The sequence below is a fragment of the Rhinoderma darwinii genome, chromosome 2 (genome assembly GCF_050947455.1).
Source record: "Rhinoderma darwinii isolate aRhiDar2 chromosome 2, aRhiDar2.hap1, whole genome shotgun sequence".
Taxonomy (NCBI): Eukaryota; Metazoa; Chordata; class Amphibia; order Anura; family Rhinodermatidae; genus Rhinoderma; species Rhinoderma darwinii.
This window is the reverse complement of record NC_134688.1, coordinates 338072068-338093571: the sequence shown is the minus strand read 5'-3', so window position 1 is coordinate 338093571 and position 21504 is coordinate 338072068. Positions and strand designations below refer to the sequence as shown.

The 21504-nt window shown below is 40.7% G+C and overlaps 1 protein-coding gene across 4 annotated transcripts in view; it reads left to right on the top strand.

Moving 5' to 3' along the window:
- The window catches only part of LOC142741270 (membrane cofactor protein-like), a 55356-nt gene that overhangs the window by 20614 nt on the left and 13238 nt on the right, over positions 1 to 21504 (top strand). For 3 of the 4 annotated variants that reach the window (XM_075850662.1, XM_075850663.1, XM_075850661.1), the window contains exons 3-8: positions 7470 to 7661; positions 9004 to 9100; positions 12778 to 12857; positions 13672 to 13854; positions 15965 to 16144; positions 21232 to 21288. In XM_075850662.1, coding sequence (XP_075706777.1) covers positions 7470 to 7661; positions 9004 to 9100; positions 12778 to 12857; positions 13672 to 13854; positions 15965 to 16144; positions 21232 to 21288 — 789 coding nt within the window. The remainder of the gene's footprint in view (positions 1 to 7469; positions 7662 to 9003; positions 9101 to 12777; positions 12858 to 13671; positions 13855 to 15964; positions 16145 to 21231; positions 21289 to 21504) is intronic. The other variant, XM_075850664.1, reaches the window with a different exon arrangement.

Sequence of the window (21504 nt, the reverse complement as noted above, 5' to 3'; positions counted from 1 at the left end):
TGCAAAGAGGAGTGGGCCAAAATTCCATCTAACATGTGTGCAAACCTCAACATCAACTACAAAAAACGTCTGACTGCTGTGCTTGCCAACAAGGGTTTTGCCACCAAGTATTAAGTCTTGTTTGCCAAAGGGATCAAATACTTATTTCTCGGTGCACAATGCAAATAAATATATATAATTTTGACAATGTGATTTTCTGTTTTTTTTTAAATATAATCTATCTCTCACTGGTAAAATTAATCTAGTCTAAAAATTCTAGACTGTTCATGTCTTTGACAGTGGGCAAACTTACAAAATCAGCAAGGGATCAAATACTTATTTCCTTCACTGTAGGCCACGTATAATGTGGTGACAGAGCCTCTTTTTTTTTTTTTTTTTTTTTAACTTCTTTTTTTATTGAGCTTTTTTCCTTATAAATATTTCTGTGCATTTACAAGAAACAAGGTATGACATTGCCCATACCCTGTTGAAATTACATATTTATACATATCATTACATGTATTAAAACTCACAATCAATTACATTGGAAATGCAGTATGACTTCAAATGCAGATTATACAATAAACTTGTTAACCTTTAACCCAACAACTGTGGTATTCTAATTAGTATCTTGTCTCACTCTTCTTCTCCTATCCCTGTTCATGTCTCTATCCTATGTGCTTCTGTCTAATGCCTTGGCATTGTAACCTTCAGTTTCCCCAAGGTCCCCTTAATGTCTTCGGAAAGGTACCATTTAGTGTGCTGGAAACCCGCCATCATTTTTTCTATATCTGTGACAGACATTTGTACCAAGAACTGTTTCCATTTTTTGAAGAATTTTGCAGTTTTTCGCTCTTTGTGTAACAAGGCCTCATTCCTATCTGAATATAGGTATTTTTGTAGTTGTTGAATTAGTTGTTCCAGTGTCGGTGCATTAGTTTCCAGCCAATTTTTCAGAATACACCTTTTGGCTATAAGTATTATTATGTGTACTAGCGGAGGTATGTGTTGCAAGGCCCCTTCCACTTCAGTGTCTACTGACGCTGATGAATGAAATAACAGAAGTGTAGGATTCAGTGGTATAGATCCTTCCCAGAGCTTCCTAATGTATCTTAGTATTTCTAACTAATATCCCTGAGTGGCAGAACACAACCAAATACCATGATATAGATCCGTGCGTGGCTGGGCACACTTTGGACAGGAATGTAACCGATCTGGCGCTTGGCGGTATGTTAAAAGCATAAATGGCTGCATGTATCAGCCTGAATTGCGTCTCTCTCCACACTTCATTTATAACATGCTTCCTCACTGTTTTCCACCCCTCTAGTATTTGCTCATTTATCTCTGGTGTTTTAAAAATACGTCTCCAGTATGGAAATTGATTTTTTTTCCCTACTTGCACATAAATATCTTTCATTGTCTGATATAATATCGATAGAGACTTCCTATGTGGATCTTCTCCCACTAGTGTGTCAAATGGATTATCAACAATTTCCTTTTCTAAGTTTCCCACCAGCTTTGTACATAACGTTCTAACCTGCATATATTGCAGAAAATGCGTTTGTGGGATCCCATATTCACTGCCCAATTCTAGCAATGTCTTCAATCTCGGCTCCGTCGCATGCAACAGATGTTTCACTGCGGCTACCCCATTTTGCTTCCATGTCCTAAATAGGCTACTGGACATCCCTGCCTGGAATTGTATATGCGACCATAGGGGTAAGTATTTCGACAATTGAAAAGAGAGACCCTGCTTTTTCCTCACCTCTTTCCAGCACATTATAGTGTCACGTAATATAACTGAAGATTTAACACTGTGCGGGAGATTTGCAAGTTTTGTGTGCAATAAAGCTCGTAGATCCCATTTTCCTGCCAGTGCTGATTCTAAGTCGTGATTGGAGTAGTGGTTTGTTTTATATATCCAGTCCAGGACATGCTGGAAAAGACTAGCGATGTTGTATCCCCTCAAGTGTGGTATGTTCACTCCCCCCTGCCAATGGTATCCCTGCAATTTTAGCAACGATATTCTGGGGCGCTTATTTAACCATATGAATTTTGTTACATCGGAATTAAAGGCATTGACATCTTTGTGCTTCAGCAGAATTGGCAGTGTTTGCAATGGATACAACAGCCTCGCAAAGGATATCATTTTGACTAGATGGCATCTACCGAACATGGAGATTTATAGCCTTATTTTGTGGAAGATGGGTTCATAATTAAAGCGATATAAGGTTCCCGGGGTCCGCCCTATCCGTATCCCCAAATACGTTATCTGTGATTTCGCAATTTTTATACCCAGTTGCTGGAGGTGTCCGTCTGCTGCGTGGTTATATTGTGTTAAACCTAATAGTTCGCTCTTGAGTGGGTTAATTTTTAGGCCTGCATATTGCCCAAATTCCTGAATCACTTCAAAGACTTTAGGCAGATGACTGGACGGGTGAGACAGGAACAGCAGAATATCATCTGCAAAAACCGCCGTTTTAACCTCCACTCGAACACCAGTATATACATGCCCATGTTCCAAGACCTGTATCAATGGCTCTAATGCTAGATCAAATAGGAGCGGCGACAATGGGCACCCCTGTCTGGTGCCTTTATGTAATTTAAAAGTGGCTGATCTAATGCCCGGCGTGCAGACCGCAGCCGTGGGGTTGTCATATAGTGTTTTCAGGTAGACCCTAAAAGCCCCTTGTATGTTGAATTTATCTAGGACCATGTCTAGCCACCGCCACTCGACATTATCGAACGCTTTCTCAGCATCCAGCAGTACTATCGCTGATTGGCTGTGTGACTCCGGCTGAGCTACTATCCTGTCCATGACTCCCAGAACTTTTCTGATGTTCGTGACTGCCGATCTACCCTTAATAAACCCCACTGGTGATTTCCCCACCAAGAGAGGCATCAGCTGGGCTAGCCTGGCTGCCATTATTTTGGAGACCAGTTTGAGGTCTTGATTTATTAAGGATATGGGTCTGTATGAGCCCGGTAGTAACAGATCTTTTCCCGCCTTGGGTAGTACCTTTATGTACGCCGTATTTGCTGCTGCTGGAATGGCCCCACCATGTAATAGTGAATTGAAGTATGCTAATAGCGTCGGGGTTATTTGTTCTTGTAAGATTTTATAAAATTCCGCCGGGTAACCATCCGGTCCCGGCGCCTTCCCAGTTGGTAGTGATTTTATAGTCTGTTGCAACTCTTCCAATGTTATTGGTGCATTCAATTCCGCTAATTGTTCCTGGTCTAAAGTAGGCATGGTGAGGTTGGTTAAAAACTGACTGCCCTGCGTGTCTCCAGGTACCTTTTGTGGATGCATATAACTGTTGATAGAAAGCCTGTAACACAGCATTCATTTTTCCAGGATCAGTGTGAATTCTACCCTCGTGGTCCCTTAATTTGGTGATATGTGTGTGCGGTCTAAACCCTCTAGACATTCCTGCCAGCATCCTTCCAGCTTTGTTTCCAAAACGAAAACGTTTAGCCTCATAAAGTGATCTCCCAAACTTCTCCTTATTGTCCAACCATGTTTCAAAGTGTCCCCTGGCCTCTATCCATTTAAGTTTTTTATCCGTGACTGGATTGACTAGAAAGGCAGAATATGCCATTCTAAGGCTGTCGCTACACTCCCTAAATTTCTGGTGTTTGCTTTTTCCTATACGTGACGTGTGAGATGAGCCTCCCTCTCAAGACAGCTTTAGCCGTTTCCCAAAATAGCGTCTGATCTGCAGTGTGTTCCGCATTATCCGTCGCGTATTCTAGCCACCACCCCCTGATCCGCTGTTGAAAGTCATCCTCTTCTGCTAGGTGGGCCGGGAATTTCCACTGAACAAATTCTCCCCTGGGATGTGCATCTGTCAGTAGCAGTCGCACTGGCGCATGATCAGATATGATCATGTCCGTGATGTCTACCTGCTCTACACGTTGTAAGAGCTGTCGGCTTAAGAAAATGTAATCTAATCTAGACCAGGATTTATGATATGGGGAGTAGTATGTGTATTCCCTATCGTCAGGATGCCTATACCTCCAGCTATCCGTTATTTGTGTGGCTTGTGAGAATTCCGGCAGAATGCCATCTGTAGCGAGCGTCGACGTCTGTGCACTTCTCTTCCTGTCTTCCTCTATACAACTTACTGAATTAAAGTCCCCCCCCCCCCCCCCCACTAACTTCAGTGCACAAGTGTCCGCTAGTAGTGTAGTTTGCAGGTTCTGAAAGTAAGCGCGGTTATTTGTGTTTGGCGCATAGATGCTATATACACTAAACTCCCCCAATTGCGTGTCTAGTAAGATTTGTATCATGCGCCCCTCCGAGTCTGCCTGTTTCGATCGCAATGTGGCAGCAAAGTTTTTATTTACTAAAATCAGAACCCCATTTTTTTTCTTAATTGCTGGAGAACCATAAACCTGTCCCACCCAGAATTTGCGCATCCTACAAAAATCTCTTTCCTCTAGGTGCGTTTCCTGGAGTAAGGCCAGATCCGCCTTTAGTTTTCCAAGATGTCGTAGGACCATTGATCGCTTGTGTGGGGATAAGAGCCCCTTAACATTCCACGTCACTACTCTCATAAAGGACTTTTATGGTATGTGTCTGTGATAGTGGACAGTATTCCCTTATCCCATATATGATGTTGTATTGTGATAGGACATAGCTGAGGGATCTGAGCTCCCCATATTGTGAATCAATTAGCTTAACACGACTACCACTCAACCTTAACCCCCAACTGTTAACCAACAATTTAACTCCCCCCGTTGCCCTTGGAGAAACCCATTTCTCCTCTTCAGTATTACTCAGGACTTCTCTTTTTTCTGCCATGTGATTTCCTCTAACCTACTCTTGGGCTTGTCCTAAGCAGCATAACACGTTTAATAGAAATTACCATCACATCACCAGGCTACATGCTAGTACATATGTCTATTCTACACTGGCAACCGCATTTTAGTTCAAAATAACATTTGGTATCACATATATTCCCTGTCAGGCAAAGTAAAACATTTGTAAAGTCCATCATCTGCAGTACTCATGACTCCCGTCACTCGAGTACTCAACCAGCGTCTGGTTTTGGGTGGTTCCTATCCGTGTCGTGGGGTCTGCGGCGGTCTTCTTTCTTTTGGTGGCTGTCCCTTCAGTTGCGATACATTCTGCTGTGCGTTCCCTCTTGTAGAGGTTTCATCTGCTTCAGTGGACCCTGGAACAATGAGCAGGTCCCTGTATACGGCCTCTGCTTCCTGATGATCTGTGTAAACTTGTAGTGTGCCGCTTGGAGTCATTACCCTCAAAATCGCCGGATATTGTAGTTGAAACTTCATGCCTTGCTTGTGAAACGCAGTGCAGATTCTACTAAATAACTTGCGCTTCTTTGATACTTCCGCTGAATAGTCGCCAAACAACATGATTGTGATTCCATTTAATTTCACCGGGCCCTTTCTGTTCTTGTATAGTCGCAGTAGCGTTTCTTTGTCGGAGTAATCTAGGTAGCGGACTATGACTTGTCGGGCTCTCTGCGGCTGCCCTTGGAGCTGTGTCGACTTCTGTCTGTCAGGTCCCACTCTGTGTGCTCTTTCCACTTTGCATGGACTTTCCATGTTCAGTATCTTCGGTAGGTCATATTCACAGATGCGTTTCAATTGCGTGGCCGGCACTGACTCTGGTATCCCTACCACACGAACGTTGTTTCGTCTCGATCTGTTCTCCAGGTCATCTATTTTGGCAAGCATCTTTTGTTTTTCGGCTACCAGCTCCTGTAGTGTGCCATGTGTGTCTGCTGCATCGTCCTCTAACATCGAGATTCTCTGCTCTGCTTCATCTAGACGCTTGCCGTGTTGTACAACATCGCTCTGCAACGCCTTCAGGGAGGCCGATATGGTAGCAGCCAGGGTGTCCTGTATGTCAGGGGTGATGCGCTTGGCTACTTCCCTGGCCAGTTTTCTGTAGTTTATCGTCGTCGAGGTCCCCTCCCCCCCGTCCTCGTCCGACATTGAATCTTCTTGGCCTGAGGACGGACGACTCGCTGCCTGTTTGTCTTTCTGTGTGATCGGCGGCATTTTGCTCGGTAAGTAGTTAATGCACGATGCCCTTCTTTTTGTGTGCGCCTCTGCTGGACCAGCGTCTGCTTTTTCTTGCTGTCGGAGCTGCCGCCGTGCGTGCTCTGGGCTGTATGCAGGCACAAGATGGCGCAGCCTCCCTCTCTCCCTGCGCTGCCCTGGGTTTTTTGGCGCCAAAACGCTTTGACCGCGGTACCCTGATCCAGCTACCGTTCCCGATCCTTATCTTGTCGGGTTTCCTTATTTTATCGCCTCTGGTGCTGTGCGGGCAGTGTATCACTGCGTCTCCCCACCCGTTTACTGGATCGCTCCACGGGCTCTACGGTAAGCACCGGGATGCTATTTTCAATATAGGGGTATTCGGTACTCGCCCTTTGTAGTCTGTACAGTTGCTGGCTGCACTTCCCGGTCTCAGTGGCGTGTTTGCTGGCTATGGCAGTCGATTTGTTGTCTCGTAAGTCTGGAGAGCTCTTTTCCACCCTCCTCACATGGCAGCGCCGGAACCGGAAGTCAGAGCCTCTTTAACAATGGTAAGGAAATGCTTGGAGTTGCTGTTTCACAAAAAAGAAAGATACACCCACACCCAGCAACCTTCTTTAAAAATTTGGATCCGCATGCCAGAATACCCCTTTAATAGAGCTCCTAACGAACTCCATAACAAAAAATGGTTTCAGTAAGCTCCTAAGAGCTCTTAAAAATAAAAAAAAATTGTACAAAGGGAGGCAGGGCATCTGGAGCTCTGTAAGAGGGACTTTATTTTCCACAGTCCTATGATCAGCAATCAAACGGTATGATTAACTGTGGATTTCTTCCTCCATTCTGTTATCCTCAGTCCTGCTTCAGGCTCACTATGGCTGGGTTCACCCGTTTTTGTTTTTTTTTCTCTCTTGTTTAGGAACTTCAATTAAGAGGCATGGCAGTTTATAGAACAAAAAAATCATGTTCTAAAGGCACAGTGTGAACCCAGCCTTAGTAAGTCAATGACCTGATGAAGACGCCGGTTCGGCATGGAAACGCGTAGTACGTTTTATGTTTGTTCTAATAAATGTAGTCTTGTTTTGAACTACTTTTATTCTCCTCTATTGGATGTTAGCAGCGCTATTTTTTGGAAGCTCCATTTTTTTGCATATATATATATATATATATATATATACACACACACCCAGCGGTTCCCCTATTCAGGTGGCCGGTTCTTCTATCCCAGCTGCAGCTTCATCCTATACATCTGTACCATTGTTGTGTTTGTTGCAGCACAACTCCTATAGGTGAGCAGTTATCAATTCATATTGTCTTGCTCTACGTTTACCAAATGTGACCTGCGCCGTGTGTTTTTTTAACTTTCTCTCCAATGATTTACTTGGCACAGGTGAAATTGTCACAAATAAATAGTGTGTGGGTTTTTGTGCTTTTTTTTTTATTTTTATTTTTTTATAATTGTAATGCTATTTTTTTAGGTGACTGCGGGATACCTCCCAGGCTGGAATTTGCAGAGCTGGACACATCATTCATTGACCAAGAGAGTTTTTCTGTCGCTGCAAATGTAACCTATAAGTGCCGACCTGGATTTATAAGCGAACCTGGAACCAAAAATATTCTAACTTGCTTAAGTGACTCAACATGGTCTACTCCTGAAACATTCTGCAAACGTGAGTATTCTTTATTATTTATAAGTTCTCTTTATTATTTTTGCTAAAGTAAACCTTTTGTTAGACCGTTAGAACCTTATTCACACGACAGGGTTTCCCGGCCGGGTGACGGCCGTTCATAAAACGGCTGTCACACGCCCGCAGTAGGAACAATAGACCCCTAATGGGGCTATTCACAGGACTGTTTTTTTGTTTTTTTTTGTCAGCCCAGGAAACCCGGCCGTCAAAAAATGGGACATGCCCTATTTTCGGCCGTTCGCCCGGCTCCCATAGAAGTCTATGGGGCCGGGTAATACACGGCCATCACTTGAATGCGTTCTCTCCTCCTTCACCCCACAGTGCGAAGTGCATGTGAGGAGGAGGAGGAGGAGGGTATTTTTTGCTCCCAGTAGGAGCGGAATCCCCAATCCATGGCCACAGCTTCGGCAACGCTGTGGTCGGGGATTGGGGATTCTGCTCCAGGAGAAGTCTGTGACTTCACTGTTTCCATATATGGACACAGTGACGTCAGGAACTTCTGAAGCGGAATCCCCACTGATGTGGCCTGGGATTCCGATCCTTGAGAAGTCGCTCACTTCACTGTCCGTATATCGACACTGAAGTGAGGGACTTCTCATGGAGCCGTCCCCTAAAGGAAAGTAGGGGGGGGTGCCATCTATGGGGGGTGACTATGTACAGGGGGGCTGTGTGGCACTGCGTACAGGGGGGCTGTGTGGCACTACCTACAAGGGGGGCTGTGTGGCACTACCTACAAGGGGGGCTGTGTGGCACTACCTACAAGGGGGGCTGTGTGGCACTACCTACAAGGGGGGCTGTGTGGCACTACCTACAAGGGGGGCTGTGTGGCACTACCTACAATGGGGGCTGTGTGGCACTACCTACAAAGGGGTCTGTGGCATTATCTACAGAAGGAAGTGTGTGGCAAAAAATGTACAAATGAAATTCATCCGATTTTAAAATGGACAGGGAAAAAAAAGGATGCAAAACGGGTTAAAAACGGCAACACGGCCCGGAGCGGATGCAAAACAGCTGTTTTTATCGGCCGACACTCGGACCGTGTCGTGTGAATAAGACGGTATACTGAAATAGCTCATCAAATGGTATAACATTTATTGTTCTATGGGTCTATTCACATGTTGCAATTTGATCTCGATGTGTGTATAGAGGCCGTTCTCATTGCTTCATTGCCCACTGTTAGATTAAGATGATTGACTAAGTCTTTATGGAAGATTATCTAATGTTTAAATTCTGTTCACAGAAAGATATTTTTTCCTTGCTACTAGTGATGTCCCATATAATGTGTGTTTATTATTATAATTATTATTATTTTATTTTTTTTAAGGACGATCATGTGGAAGTCCTGGTGATATACTAAATGGAAAAGTGTCCATAATAGATACACTGTTTGGATCTAGGGTAAACTATACTTGTGATCCTGGGTGAGTTTTGTTTTGTATGCATTGTGTAGCTGCAGAAGATATGTTAGTTCCAATGTTAACCCCTTCAGGACACAGCCTGTTTTGGCCTTGTGGAAGCAGGCGATTTTTTTCAAATCTGACGTGTCACTTTATGTGGTAATAGCTTGGGAATGCTTTTACCTATCCAAGCGATTCTGAGATTGTTTTCTCGTGACATATATTGTACTTTACGTCTGTGAAAAAATTTGGTCGATAAATTCAATATTTATTTGTGAAAAACACCAAAATTTAGAGGAAGTTTGCAAAAAATTGAATTTTTCTAAATTTGAATGTATCTGCTTGCAAAACAGATATTAATATCACACAAAATAGTTACTAGTTAACATTTCCCATATGTCTACTTTATGTTTGCATCGTTTTTTTGAACATCCTTTTATTTTTCTAGGACGTTACAAGGCTTAGAACTTTAGAAGCAATTTCTCACATTTTCAAGAAATTTCCAAAACCTATTTTTACATGGACCAGTTCAGTTCTGAAGTGGCTTTGAAGGCCATATATATTAGAAACTCCCCATAAATCACCCCATTTTAAAAACTTCACCCCTCACAGTATTCAGAAAGTTTCTTAACCCTTTAGGTATTTCACAGGAATTAAAGCAAAGCAGAGGTGAAATTTACAAATGTAATTTTTTTTTTTTAGCAGAAATTCATTTGTAATAGAAAAATTTCTGTAACACAGAAGGTTTTACATAAAAAAACACAACTCAATATTTAATGCCCAGATTCTGCAGTATTTAAAAATATCCCACATGTGGCCCTAGTGTGGTAATGGACTGAAGCACCGGCCTCACAAGCAAAGGAGCACATAGTGTATTTTGAAGCCTCCTTTTTATTACAATATATTTTAGGCTCCATGTCAGGTTTGAAGAGGTCTTGTGGTACCTAAACAGTGGAAACCCCCAAAAAGTGACCCCATTTTGGAAACTACACCCCTCAAGGAATTGATCTAGTTGTATAGTGAGCATTTTAACCCCACAGGTTTTTTTGCTGAATTTATTGGCGTTAGTCTGTGAAAATGAAAATCTACATTTCTACAGAAGAAAGATAGACATTTTAAATTTTTGCAAGGAATAAAGGAGAAAAAGTACCCCAACATTTGTAAAGAAATTTATCCTGATTACGTCAATACCCCATATGTGGTCATAAACTTATGTTTGAACACATTACAGCCCTCAGAAGGGAAGGAGCGCCATTTGGGTTTTGGAGCTCAAATTTTGCTATAATGGTTTTCGGTGCCATGTCCCATTTGCAACGCCCTGGAGGGACCAAAACAGCGGAAACCCCCCAAAAGTGACCCCATTCACTATCAGAATCCAAGAGAGCAAATGCCTCTACAGTGGTATATAACTTGTGTGCCATTTTTTTACTTATTTTTTGCAACAGTTTTAATAAAAGTAACAAAGAAAAAGTCCACTAAGCCATTGATCAATAAATTTATGAACAACCCTAAGGCCCTGTTCACACGAGTTTTTTTACGAGTTTTTCGGAGCGGAAACCGCTCCGCAAAACTCGTCAAAAACCGCCCGAAAATGTCTCCCATTTATTTCAATGGGCGTTGGACGAGCTTTTTTACCGTGAGCAAAAAAACCGCATCACGGTAAAAAGAAGCGACATGACCTATCTTGAGGCGGTTTCCGCCTCCAAAACCCAATTTCAATCAGTCAGAAGGGTAAAAAAAACACCTCGACCAGTGTTTTGACGAGTTTTTGTCAAACCACTGTGCAAAAAACGTCTGGAGCAGTTTTTGCAGGAGGAATTTTCCTCCTGCAAAAAAACTCAGTGTGAACACAGCCTAACAATGAATCAATGTATTTAGAATTTACAGACGTGTAAAATATATAAATCTCTTCATATAAGTATATGTATGTATACATATATATTACATGTACGTATATATCTATATGATGTTATAGATATATAACATCCCTAATTATTAATTTTTAGTATTAACAAATTTCAAATATATGTCTATATATAATATATATTACGTGTGTGTGTGTGTGTGTGTGTGTGTGTGTATATATATATATATATATATATATATATAATCTAGACGTGTGTGTGTGTATGTATATATATTATGGACGTGTGTGTGTATACACACACACACACACACACACACACACACACACACACACACACACACACACACTATAAGCCCTAATTGATTATAAATTAACTAATTAATTAATTGCCCTAATCTGAGTACTATCTACCTGAACTATAACTAGCTGCCTACACTAAACTATCTATGTGGAGGTGTTTTTGTGTGTTTTTCACAGTCATTGTGTCTTTATAGGAGACACACAGCATCTGCTCGGCACAGCTTCTTCTCCCCCACTGTCTCAGAACCATCTGACAGGGAGGGAGGAGAAACAGTGTAACAAACAGCAGGAAAGTTTGTTGCTGCAACAAACTTTGCTGTGAACACCATGATAGATTTATCATGGTGATCACGTCATCAGGACCGACACCAATCCGGTCCTGATGTCTTCTCTCAGCACTTAGGCTGCTAGTAGCAGCGTGTTCTGAGAGATTCAGAGCACAGGGAGAGCGCTGTGCATGCTGTTCTGGCACCACGTGAATTAACGGGCTGCAGGACCAAAGCCCAGCACTGCAGCCCGTTAATCTACGTGGGCTGGTCGTGAAGGGGTTAATGGTATTTTGCCCCTTGAGGTTTAGGCCAATTTTGGCCTTGAGGACATGACCAGTTGCAGTGGATATGTGATAAACGTTATAGGCTGAAATACGTACCCCTATAAATAAAAGTATTGATAAAGCGTTTTTATTTTTTTAGGTAGATTTTAACTGTGATTTAAAATGTTGTTGCTAGTCAAAAAAGGATATTTTTTTTTTATTTTTTTTTTTATTAGTTTATCGCCCACCCTAAGAAATGCTAAAAATATCTAATCGCCAATTGCAAGATCGAAATGGCACCAGTACTTGAAAACAGCCATGCCATGTATCCTTCTTCCGGTTCCCTCGGGAAGCGGCCGCCAGGAAAAAGATGCGAGGAGCCAACAAGATATCAAGTGGCACAGTTCTTTCCTAACGCAGTTTAAGCGGTTCGATCAATCCGAATCTTTTCTGTGAGATTCCAGCAAGCCACGCATAATCTCGCGAGATTACGAGGTAAACGAGATTTTGTTTCCCTTGCTGGAAATCTCACAGAAAAGAGTCAGAAGTGTCAGGATTCTGAATACACATGACGTCCAGGCTGGATGTCATGTGTATTCATTATCAGGACACTTGTGTATGTAGCTGCACATGGTTCTAATAAGAACACTATGTGCTGTGTAAATGAATGGAGAGGAGTGCATGATGCTGATTGGTCACTGATTCGTCAGCATCATACACTTCTATTCACAACACCCAGCTAGTAAAACAAGTAAACACGCCCAGTTAAAAACACTATACACGCCCAGTCGGACATATGAAAAAAAAACACGCCCAGTTGTCCATTTCAAAGCTCATTTGCATATATATATATATATATAAAATAGCTCCTAACTTGGCCAAAAATGAAGGTTTTAAAAAAAGTTACTTTTATCTACATTGCAGCGCCGATCACATGCAATAGGAGATAGGGATTTGAGAATCTGGTGACAGAGCCTCTTTAACTGTGTTATTCTATTTTAGATACAAAACGTTATCTAGAAGAAACTTTAGAGATTGTCTGGCCAGTGGATTATGGAGTAATGAAGTCCCCGTATGCGAAGGTATTTTTCCGCTTTTTTTTAATTTTTTTTGTCTTGGATTATGACCAGGTTTGAAGTTATTAAAAAAAAAAAAAAAAAAAAGTGAAGAGAAAGGAACAGAATTACATGAGATTACATGCAATTTTTTTTACCCCTTTAGTACACAAAAAGCCCCCCCCCCCCTAAATGTTTCAAAGCACATATCCTCTCTTATTGGTGAAGGGTAGTGATACCATGAAGAAAAGTTCCAGTCACTGGAAGGCTGTACACTTGGAAGACAGATGACAGTCGGCTCACCCCTCCTGCCCTACACCGACACAGAATCCAGATTTTAGAATTTAAACGAGTGCTGCTCAGACGAATATTAATCTTGGAGCATTGTCCTTGGTATCACTTGAAAGCTACGATTAATACCTCATGCACGCGATCATAAGTGTTTTCACTGTCCGCAAATACGGATCCCACAGCTGCGTATAAACGTCCGTAGCCGTCCGCATTTGCAGAAGCGTCCATAGACTTCTATAAGCGAGTCCGTGCTGCAATTGCGGACAAGAATAGGACATGTTCTATATTTTGACGTTCGTTTCTACACCCCGGACACACGTCTGTGAATATAAGGAGGTGTGTCCATTGCGAATAAAAATGAATATGTCCGCAATTTCATCCCAAGTAGAGATGAAAACTACAGTCATGTGCATGGGCCCGAAGAGCGATTACATACATCCTTGGCAATGAAAGGGTTAAACGGGGCAAAAGGGACCAAAAGAGTCGAACATTTCAAAGACTCATTGCACTCATTTAAAGCTATTCAAACTTTTTGTTTTTGTTTTCTCAGCTCAGAAGTGTCCTCCCCCTGATGCAATTACTGATGGATCATTTCAACCAGATCAGGAGGAGTATGAATACCTGCAAGCTGTAGTCTATGAATGCAATGATAACAAATTAGCACTTATTGGGGAAAAAACTTTATCTTGCACAGCCAATGGGAACTGGAGCTCGGATCCTCCAAACTGCAAAGGTTGGAAGAGTTTTACATGGCTTTTTTTTCGTTACTACATGCTACAAATAAAGTAGCGCTGTGCCTGGGGAGTCTTCGGCGAGTGTAGGAGTTCCCCCTGCTCCTCCACTCTGAGATAATGCTGAAGCAGGGAGTTGATGGTTCCTTGCTTCAGCATTGGGCTGAACTTTATCTGTGTCCTGAAGACGCAGATACAGTTGACAGCCGGACATATCCCCAGCCGCCTGGGATAGTGGGACACTGCCCGTAATCCGGGACTATTGAGAGGTATAGACCGAGGGGAATGTAGCACTATATACAAGGGGTGTGTGTGTGGGGCAATATCTACATGGGGGGAATTGCACTATGTACAGGGGGCTGTGTGTCCATTGCTCACCTACCACTAACGGACTGTGCTCTTTCATGACGTCATTCCTCCTTCGGTCTGCTCTATCCTCTCCCAAGTGAGCTACGGCGCCCCGCAGATGACAGCCTCTGGGGCCGCATGTGGCCCACGGGCCGTGTGTTTGAGACCCCTGCTGAATATAGAGCTGCTGAATCTAGCGCTGAGATCTGATCAGGTCTGACCGGTTCAGTGACAGCGGGTCCTGCGTGTCTCTGACACGCAGGATCCACCTGTTATCGATCATGTCTAAGTTCATAACTTAGATGTGACCGGTAACCGCTCGATCCTGCGTGTCAGACCCGCTGACACTGAACCAGTTAGCGCTGCTGACCTGACGGATACGGGTTGCAGCGAACGATCCAGCAGCTCTGTATACAGGATATGGAACAGCTGTATCTCAAAAAGTAAGAATAGTTTTTTATAAAAAGTATTTAGAAATTTGCACCAAACACCGATAGTGTATATTTTTATTTTTATATAAATGTATATTTCAAGGGTGTACATAGCCTATAAAGAGTAAGTACACATTCATCAAACTTTTGCTATGTCATAGATACATATCAAAAGTTTGAATCGGTGGGGGTCCAGGTGCTGAGGCCCCCACCGTTGCTGAAACGAGGGTGCAGAATCTCTTAGCTGAGCGCTTTGCACCTTTGGCTGTGAGATGCGCACCTTGACAACTTGAAGACTGCTCATGTAGAACATCTATGTGAGGCTAAGAGAGAGAAAAGGAGACACATAGTGCAGGTAATCGAGAGATTAAAATAGAGCACCTAAATTAATCGAAAGTTCTCACCTTGGATTGTAGATACTGGCAGGTATCACAATAGGAAGCAATGTAGAGACGAAAACAAGCTGCTGCCTTGTCCACAAAAACACAACAAAACTAAGTTTGTTGTCAAGTGAATATGTAACTCAAAAAGAAAAAAATGGAACCAAAGTGGCGCTGCTAGTGAAGGCAAATAGACTAAGCAAGGTTCATAATTTAATGTGGTTATGCAGGGTCGACAAGCTACGCGTTTCAACGCCGGATCGTCGTCTTCATCTTTAGCCTGATGAAGACGTTGAAACGCGTAGCTTGTCGACCCTGCCTAACCACATTAAATTATGAACATTGCTTAGTCTATTTACCTTCACTAGCAGCGCCACTTTGGTTCCATTTTTTTCTTTTTGAGTTACATCTATGTGAGGCGTCTTCAGACTGATAGGGAGGGCAGATCAGCTGAGTTCTTCTGCACCGTCGTTTCAGCAACAGTGAGGGTCTCCGCACCTGGACTCTCACTGATCCAAACTTTTGATATGTCTTGATGACATACCAAAAGTTTAAAAGTGTAAATACTCTTTAATACAGAAAACTAGCACATGATTTTATTTTCTTTCAAATGATCAGGGGACATTCATTGTGTGAGGGAAAGGCGTTTTAGACATCAATATAGGAAAGGGTTCTTTACAGTTCAAGTAGTCAAACTGTGGAATGCCTTACCCCACGAGGTAGTAATAGCAGATAATGTCCGCGTTTAAAAAAGGTCTAGAGGTTTTTCTAATGATGAATAGAATTGAGGGTTATAAATAATCTAGCATTGAATCACGTATAATTGATCTGAGAATGGTTGAACATGATTGTGTCTTTATTTTTATTTATTTTTTCAACTAAAGTAATATTTGAACTTTGTACTTTTTGTTTAAAGATTTTTAGTTTTGTGTATTTTCTTTCTCGCTATGCAGTGGTAGAATGTTCGTCTCCAGATGTCAAGAATGCCGTAAAATTATCTGGATTTACTGGTCCATACATCCTAAATTCTGCTGTTAGATTTGCGTGTTCATCAGGCTACACTATGACGGGAAATCCTTCTGTAACATGCAATATTAATAGTGAGTGGGAACCTCCTCTACCCACCTGCAGCAGTAAGTATCTTATCCATCACCTAACAGTTCTCACCTCATGATACTACTTATACTTCTCTTCTTTAGGCATACAGGACCTATTTAGATGGTGTGGGCTTATTATGCAGCAAGAAAGATTTTGTTCTGACTGTAGGAATCGAATATTGTCTAACTTGCCTAAGACCTGAAATTGGTTTTCACATGAACGGCTTTTTGTGATCAGATGTTACTTCCTGAAATTATATTGCCATATATCTGTTAATCCAAAACTTGTAATCTGGAGCACACAAAATATGGTTACAAAAATTAGTAGTGCCGCATACTAATGGTATAAGTAGTATGGGAATGTAGGCTGTATCCAAATTACAAAGCGGTTTTACAATTCACAGCACCGGCAAAATCTGTCATTTTATTCTTCTGGTTTGAAAATAAACTGGGGGTCTATTGCGGGGAGGGGGGTAGCAATATATTGACAATCTGCAATTACCCTATATGATGCAAAATATGGTGGCAGCAGAAAATAACCACATATCTATTCCAACTACATTTACATTACTCATGAGGGGCATACCTGCTAAGTTTCTTAGAAATGAAAGACATCAATTTTCTTAAGCTTCCATCCTAATTTGAATTGAATAGAATTCAATTCAAAACACTCCTACTATTCTACAAAGCTCTTCTTCACCTACCAAACCACTTGTGCTATTTGCCAAGCCAATGACCTACGACTCTCATTCTCCCTTACTACATCCTCTCTCCCTGTTGGAAGGCCTTTTTTTTTTTTTTTTTTTCTTTCTTATTCTGCTCCTAACATTCCCAGTTTTAAGTTTGCCTCAAAAAAATCATCTCTTTAAGGAGGCATTGTCCATGGCCCTTACACAACCCAACCTGGTCACAAGTTTCTCCACGCTGTCCTCCACTATCTAAACCTGTCACATCACTCTGCATACATAGATATATTTATTATGTGTGTGTGTCTGGTTCATTCAGCTCTATTTCTATTTTTTTTCACCATCATATGGGGCAGGTCCCCTGGACAAACTTAGCACCTAGTACTTATGTCATTCCTCACATTCCATTATGGGTGGAGCGTCTCTCCTTCGTTTCATTGTTTCTCATTTATTTAGATTATTGTCATTTTACTTGTTTGTTACTTTCCCAATTGTAAAGTGCTGCAGAATCTGTTGGTGCTATATAAAGTATATAAAGAAATGTTTTATTAATAACACCCATATTTATGTATGTAAAAATATATTACAAGAATATATTGCCCAGGCTGTGTCTACATCACCTATTTACTAAATACAGTGCCCAGTTAGAGACATACATTGTTAAAATACATATGGGGAAATGTGCTGTTAACTAAAAAGTGGGCGGGCTTAGCAGAAGGGGCGTGGTCATCTGTGGCGCAACATATCGACTATTATTTACACTTGAAGCTGGAGTAAACTATAGTGGATATCTACGCCAGCTCCTGGTGGCCGAAGGTGCAACAACTTTGTTAACATCTTACTCCAGTTTCTTTATTAAGACTGGCGTATAAATCGCCAGTGTTACTAAATCTGCCCCATAGTACCTATTACATTGTCCAGTATGCTTTACTTTACCGAGATAGTCATAGTCAAAATAGGTATGATCCCCTGACATACGACGGCCCCAACATCCGATAATTTCAAATTATGATGGCCCGTGAGAGGTAGTCTCAAGTTAGGATGACTTCGGCCAGCAGCGATTAGCGGCGCATGCAATTGGCTGGAATATCCACACATTATAACAAATGTATATAAAATAAAGCGTGCGTTACAGTGCCTACAGTCCCCACTCCTTTCTATCACAGACCAGCCACCATTGACCTAGAGTTCTCATTCCAGTATTACTTGGACTTTCCTTACGCCTATGGTATTTTGGATCCGTTACTGTCAGTCTGCATGTGATGAGGTCAGGGGTAAAATAATCAATAAAAAAAAAAGGGAAATTATATATAATCTAATATGCGTATAGCAACTTAAACAACGATTCTTCTAGATCGTAATACACAGTAGTTTAGCATATAATATTGAAATTCATACAAATTGTCATTGCGTTCACTTGTATTCTACTGACAGCTCCTTCGGTGATATTGTCAGTCCAGGTAAAGGTAGCCATTGAATTAGGGAACTGCAGAATAGTGGCAGCTATAAATGTTTGTACACAGGATTTGAAAAAGACAAGTTTTTCTGGTCTAGTGACATGTCGGCTGTTACTAGAACAATAGTTGTTTCCCCCTCTGTATCTCCAGTATCACTACCATTCATTCAAAGCATTCTCTTCAATAATGACTAGAATTACAACAGGCCCATTCTCTGGACCTTTGGTTTGTTTAAGCCCAGACACCTATTAATCACCTGTTGACAGGTGATAAACACTTTATAAAATATCCGTGTCACCTGCAAAAGTCAAAAGACGACTAGGAAACCTAGGGAGCTACTTTGGTGATGGTAAATCTATACAGCGTGCAAGGAATGATGAACCAAAGAGTTGACCATTCTACTTTACAACATTATGCATGATCTAAATCTGAAGCATTCTTTTTCATGGTTAGGTTTGTATTTCTAATAGGGCAGAGCATGTTATTATTTATATATTATTATATTTATAATAGTTTTTGTTTTTTGTTTTTTTTTTGTTTTTATTGCACCTCTTGGAAGAACTTGTCAATTTAATGGTACTTTGATGATGAAAATGGTATTAATTCTTCCAAAAATATTTTTTTCACTCTCTTGTACTTTTAGATTTATAAATCTGAAGTAGATCTGAAATACTTTTAGCTCGTCCCTGGTACACTTCGTGTTATGGTTAGGTTGTACTCAAAAGGAATAACTTTTTATTATAGTCTTTCAGCCAAGAAGTAGTGTAGTAACGTGTTTTCAGTGTATATAGTCACTATTATTCTTCTTTATCATCCATAATCATGTAGCGTTATTAGTATTACTATTATTATTCAGAAAATCTGCTTTAAAAAAAATATATGAATAAATAACTATGTAACATCAACTTTTTTTTTTTCTCAAGTAAGTCCGGAATGTTGCCACATAATCAATTGTATTTTCTCTAAATGGGAAATAGGTTCAGATTGGTCTGAGCCATTTTTTTAATTTTAGTTTTTCCACTCCCCACCTTCAAAGAGCCATAACTTTTATTTTTCCATCAATAGAGTGGTGTGAGGGCTTATCTTTTGCAGGAGGAGTTGTAGTTTCTATTGGTAGCATTTAAAGTACCAAATTATTTACTGGGAAACTGAAAAAAATTCTTTGCAGGCTGAAATTGGAAAAAACTGCGATTCCTCCATTATTTTTTTGGTTTCGCTTTTACGGCTTTCACCGTGCAGTAAAAACGACAACTTAACAATATTCTGTGACTCAATTCGATTAGTGATGCCAAATTTATATAGCTTTTTTTATATTTTACTACTTACAAAATTGTTTTGTTTCACCACATTCTGAGAGCCATAACTTTTTTATTTTTCCATGAAGTGGTGCGAGGGATTATTTTATGTAGGACAAGCTGTAGTTTTTATTGGTATTTTTTTAGTACATATAACGTGTATATATATATATTTTTGATCACTTTTTTTTTTTTTTTCGAGCAAAGTTAACCAAAAAACATTATTTTAAATGTTACATTTTTTACGTTAAATAACGCTATATTGTGATAGTTCAGACTTTTTTTACAGATGCAGCGATACCAACTTTTTTTTTTTTTTTTTCACATTGCTTGAGAGAAAAAAATGGGAAATGGTTTTTTTTTTAACTTTTTAATATGATTGATATATTTTTTTTCACTACTAAACTTTATTTCACTTTTTTGTTTTTACACATTCTATTAGTCCCCCTAGGGGACTTGAATCAGCGACCGTTCGATTGTTGGTACAACACACAGCAATACTAATGTATTTCAGTGTATAGTAATTTTTACAGGCTTCTGTTAAGCCCTGCGATTAGGCCCCTGGGCTGCCGTGACAACCATCAGCCCCCGCGATCGTGCTGCGGGGGGGGGAGCAATAAGCTGTTGGAGGGGGTTGCGCTCCTTTTCACCTTCTCAGATGCTGCGGTTGCGATTGACGGCTGCATTTGAGGGGTTAAACTGCCAGGAACAATGCGATCGCTGTTCCTGGCCATTAGTCCCAGGTGTCAGCTGTGATACGCAGTTGACACCCGCACCATATGGAGCGCGCTTCATACTTCTCCCCCTGCACCAGGACGTCCTGGTGCGTGAAGGGGTTAAAAGCTATGTACACCTTTTGAAATCGTTGCTTTGTTTGTTTGTTTTTAATAAAAATGTCTGTGTGATTGGTGCAACTTTCAAAATCCATTTTATTAAAAATTATTTTTACTTTTTGAGATGCAGCTGCTTTCTTTTCTGTATACAGATCAGCTGTATCTAGTGCTGAAACCTGTATGTCAGGTCAGCGCGGGACTGATGAGTTCAGTGTCAGCGGGTCCTGTGTGCCTCTGACACAGGATCGAGCTGCCTATCGATCACATCTAAATTCATAACTTAGATGTAATCGATTTTACAGTTTTATTTTAAAAAACAAAAGTGATTTTTAAAGGGTGTACGTGGCTTTTGTATCTAATATTTTGCTTAAATGTAAAGGCCACAAATATCAATAGAGATTGTATAATTTACCATGTTGGGGTTATTTTACAGCAAACTAAAAAAATAAAATAAAACAAACCATAACACTTTTTTTTTATTTTATTTTTATTTGAAAAAATAAATAAAAATTATGTCTAATTAAAAATAAGAGCCGACCTAACATACCAAAGTAAAAGGTTACAAAAAGCAAAAACTCAGTGGTATTGTAAGTTTTATAACTATTTTGTATCTGTAAGGTAAAGTGACCCTGATGACCTAATGCTAAATAACTAGTAGATGTTTCTAAAAAAGAAAATCTGCATTTATTTTTTTCCTACTAAATGAATCCCTGCTTGGCTACAGTTGCTTAAACTAACCGCTTTTTGTGTCTGTGTTTATAACCTATTACATGCACCTAATGAAAGATAAAGTAGCAGATATTTTCATACTAAAACTCACCTAACCAATTAACACCTATGCTTATACATCAGGAGTGGTGGTTACTCCAAGTCCAGCAACAACCAAGGAGAAAGCGACTGAAACTGGAGGTAAAACTCAACCTAAGTGATTTTATATGGCTATTAGGACTAAAGCACATTGGCCTCATTTTCTAAACGATAACTTAAATTATTTGAAATTACATTATTAACAAAGGGCTTAGTTATTGTTTGTGTACGGATAAAGATCTAGTGCTGCATGAAAATCCGCTTCCAACGTAATTGCTTCCTCTCAATCAGTTGAATGCATTTATGAATCTGTGATTT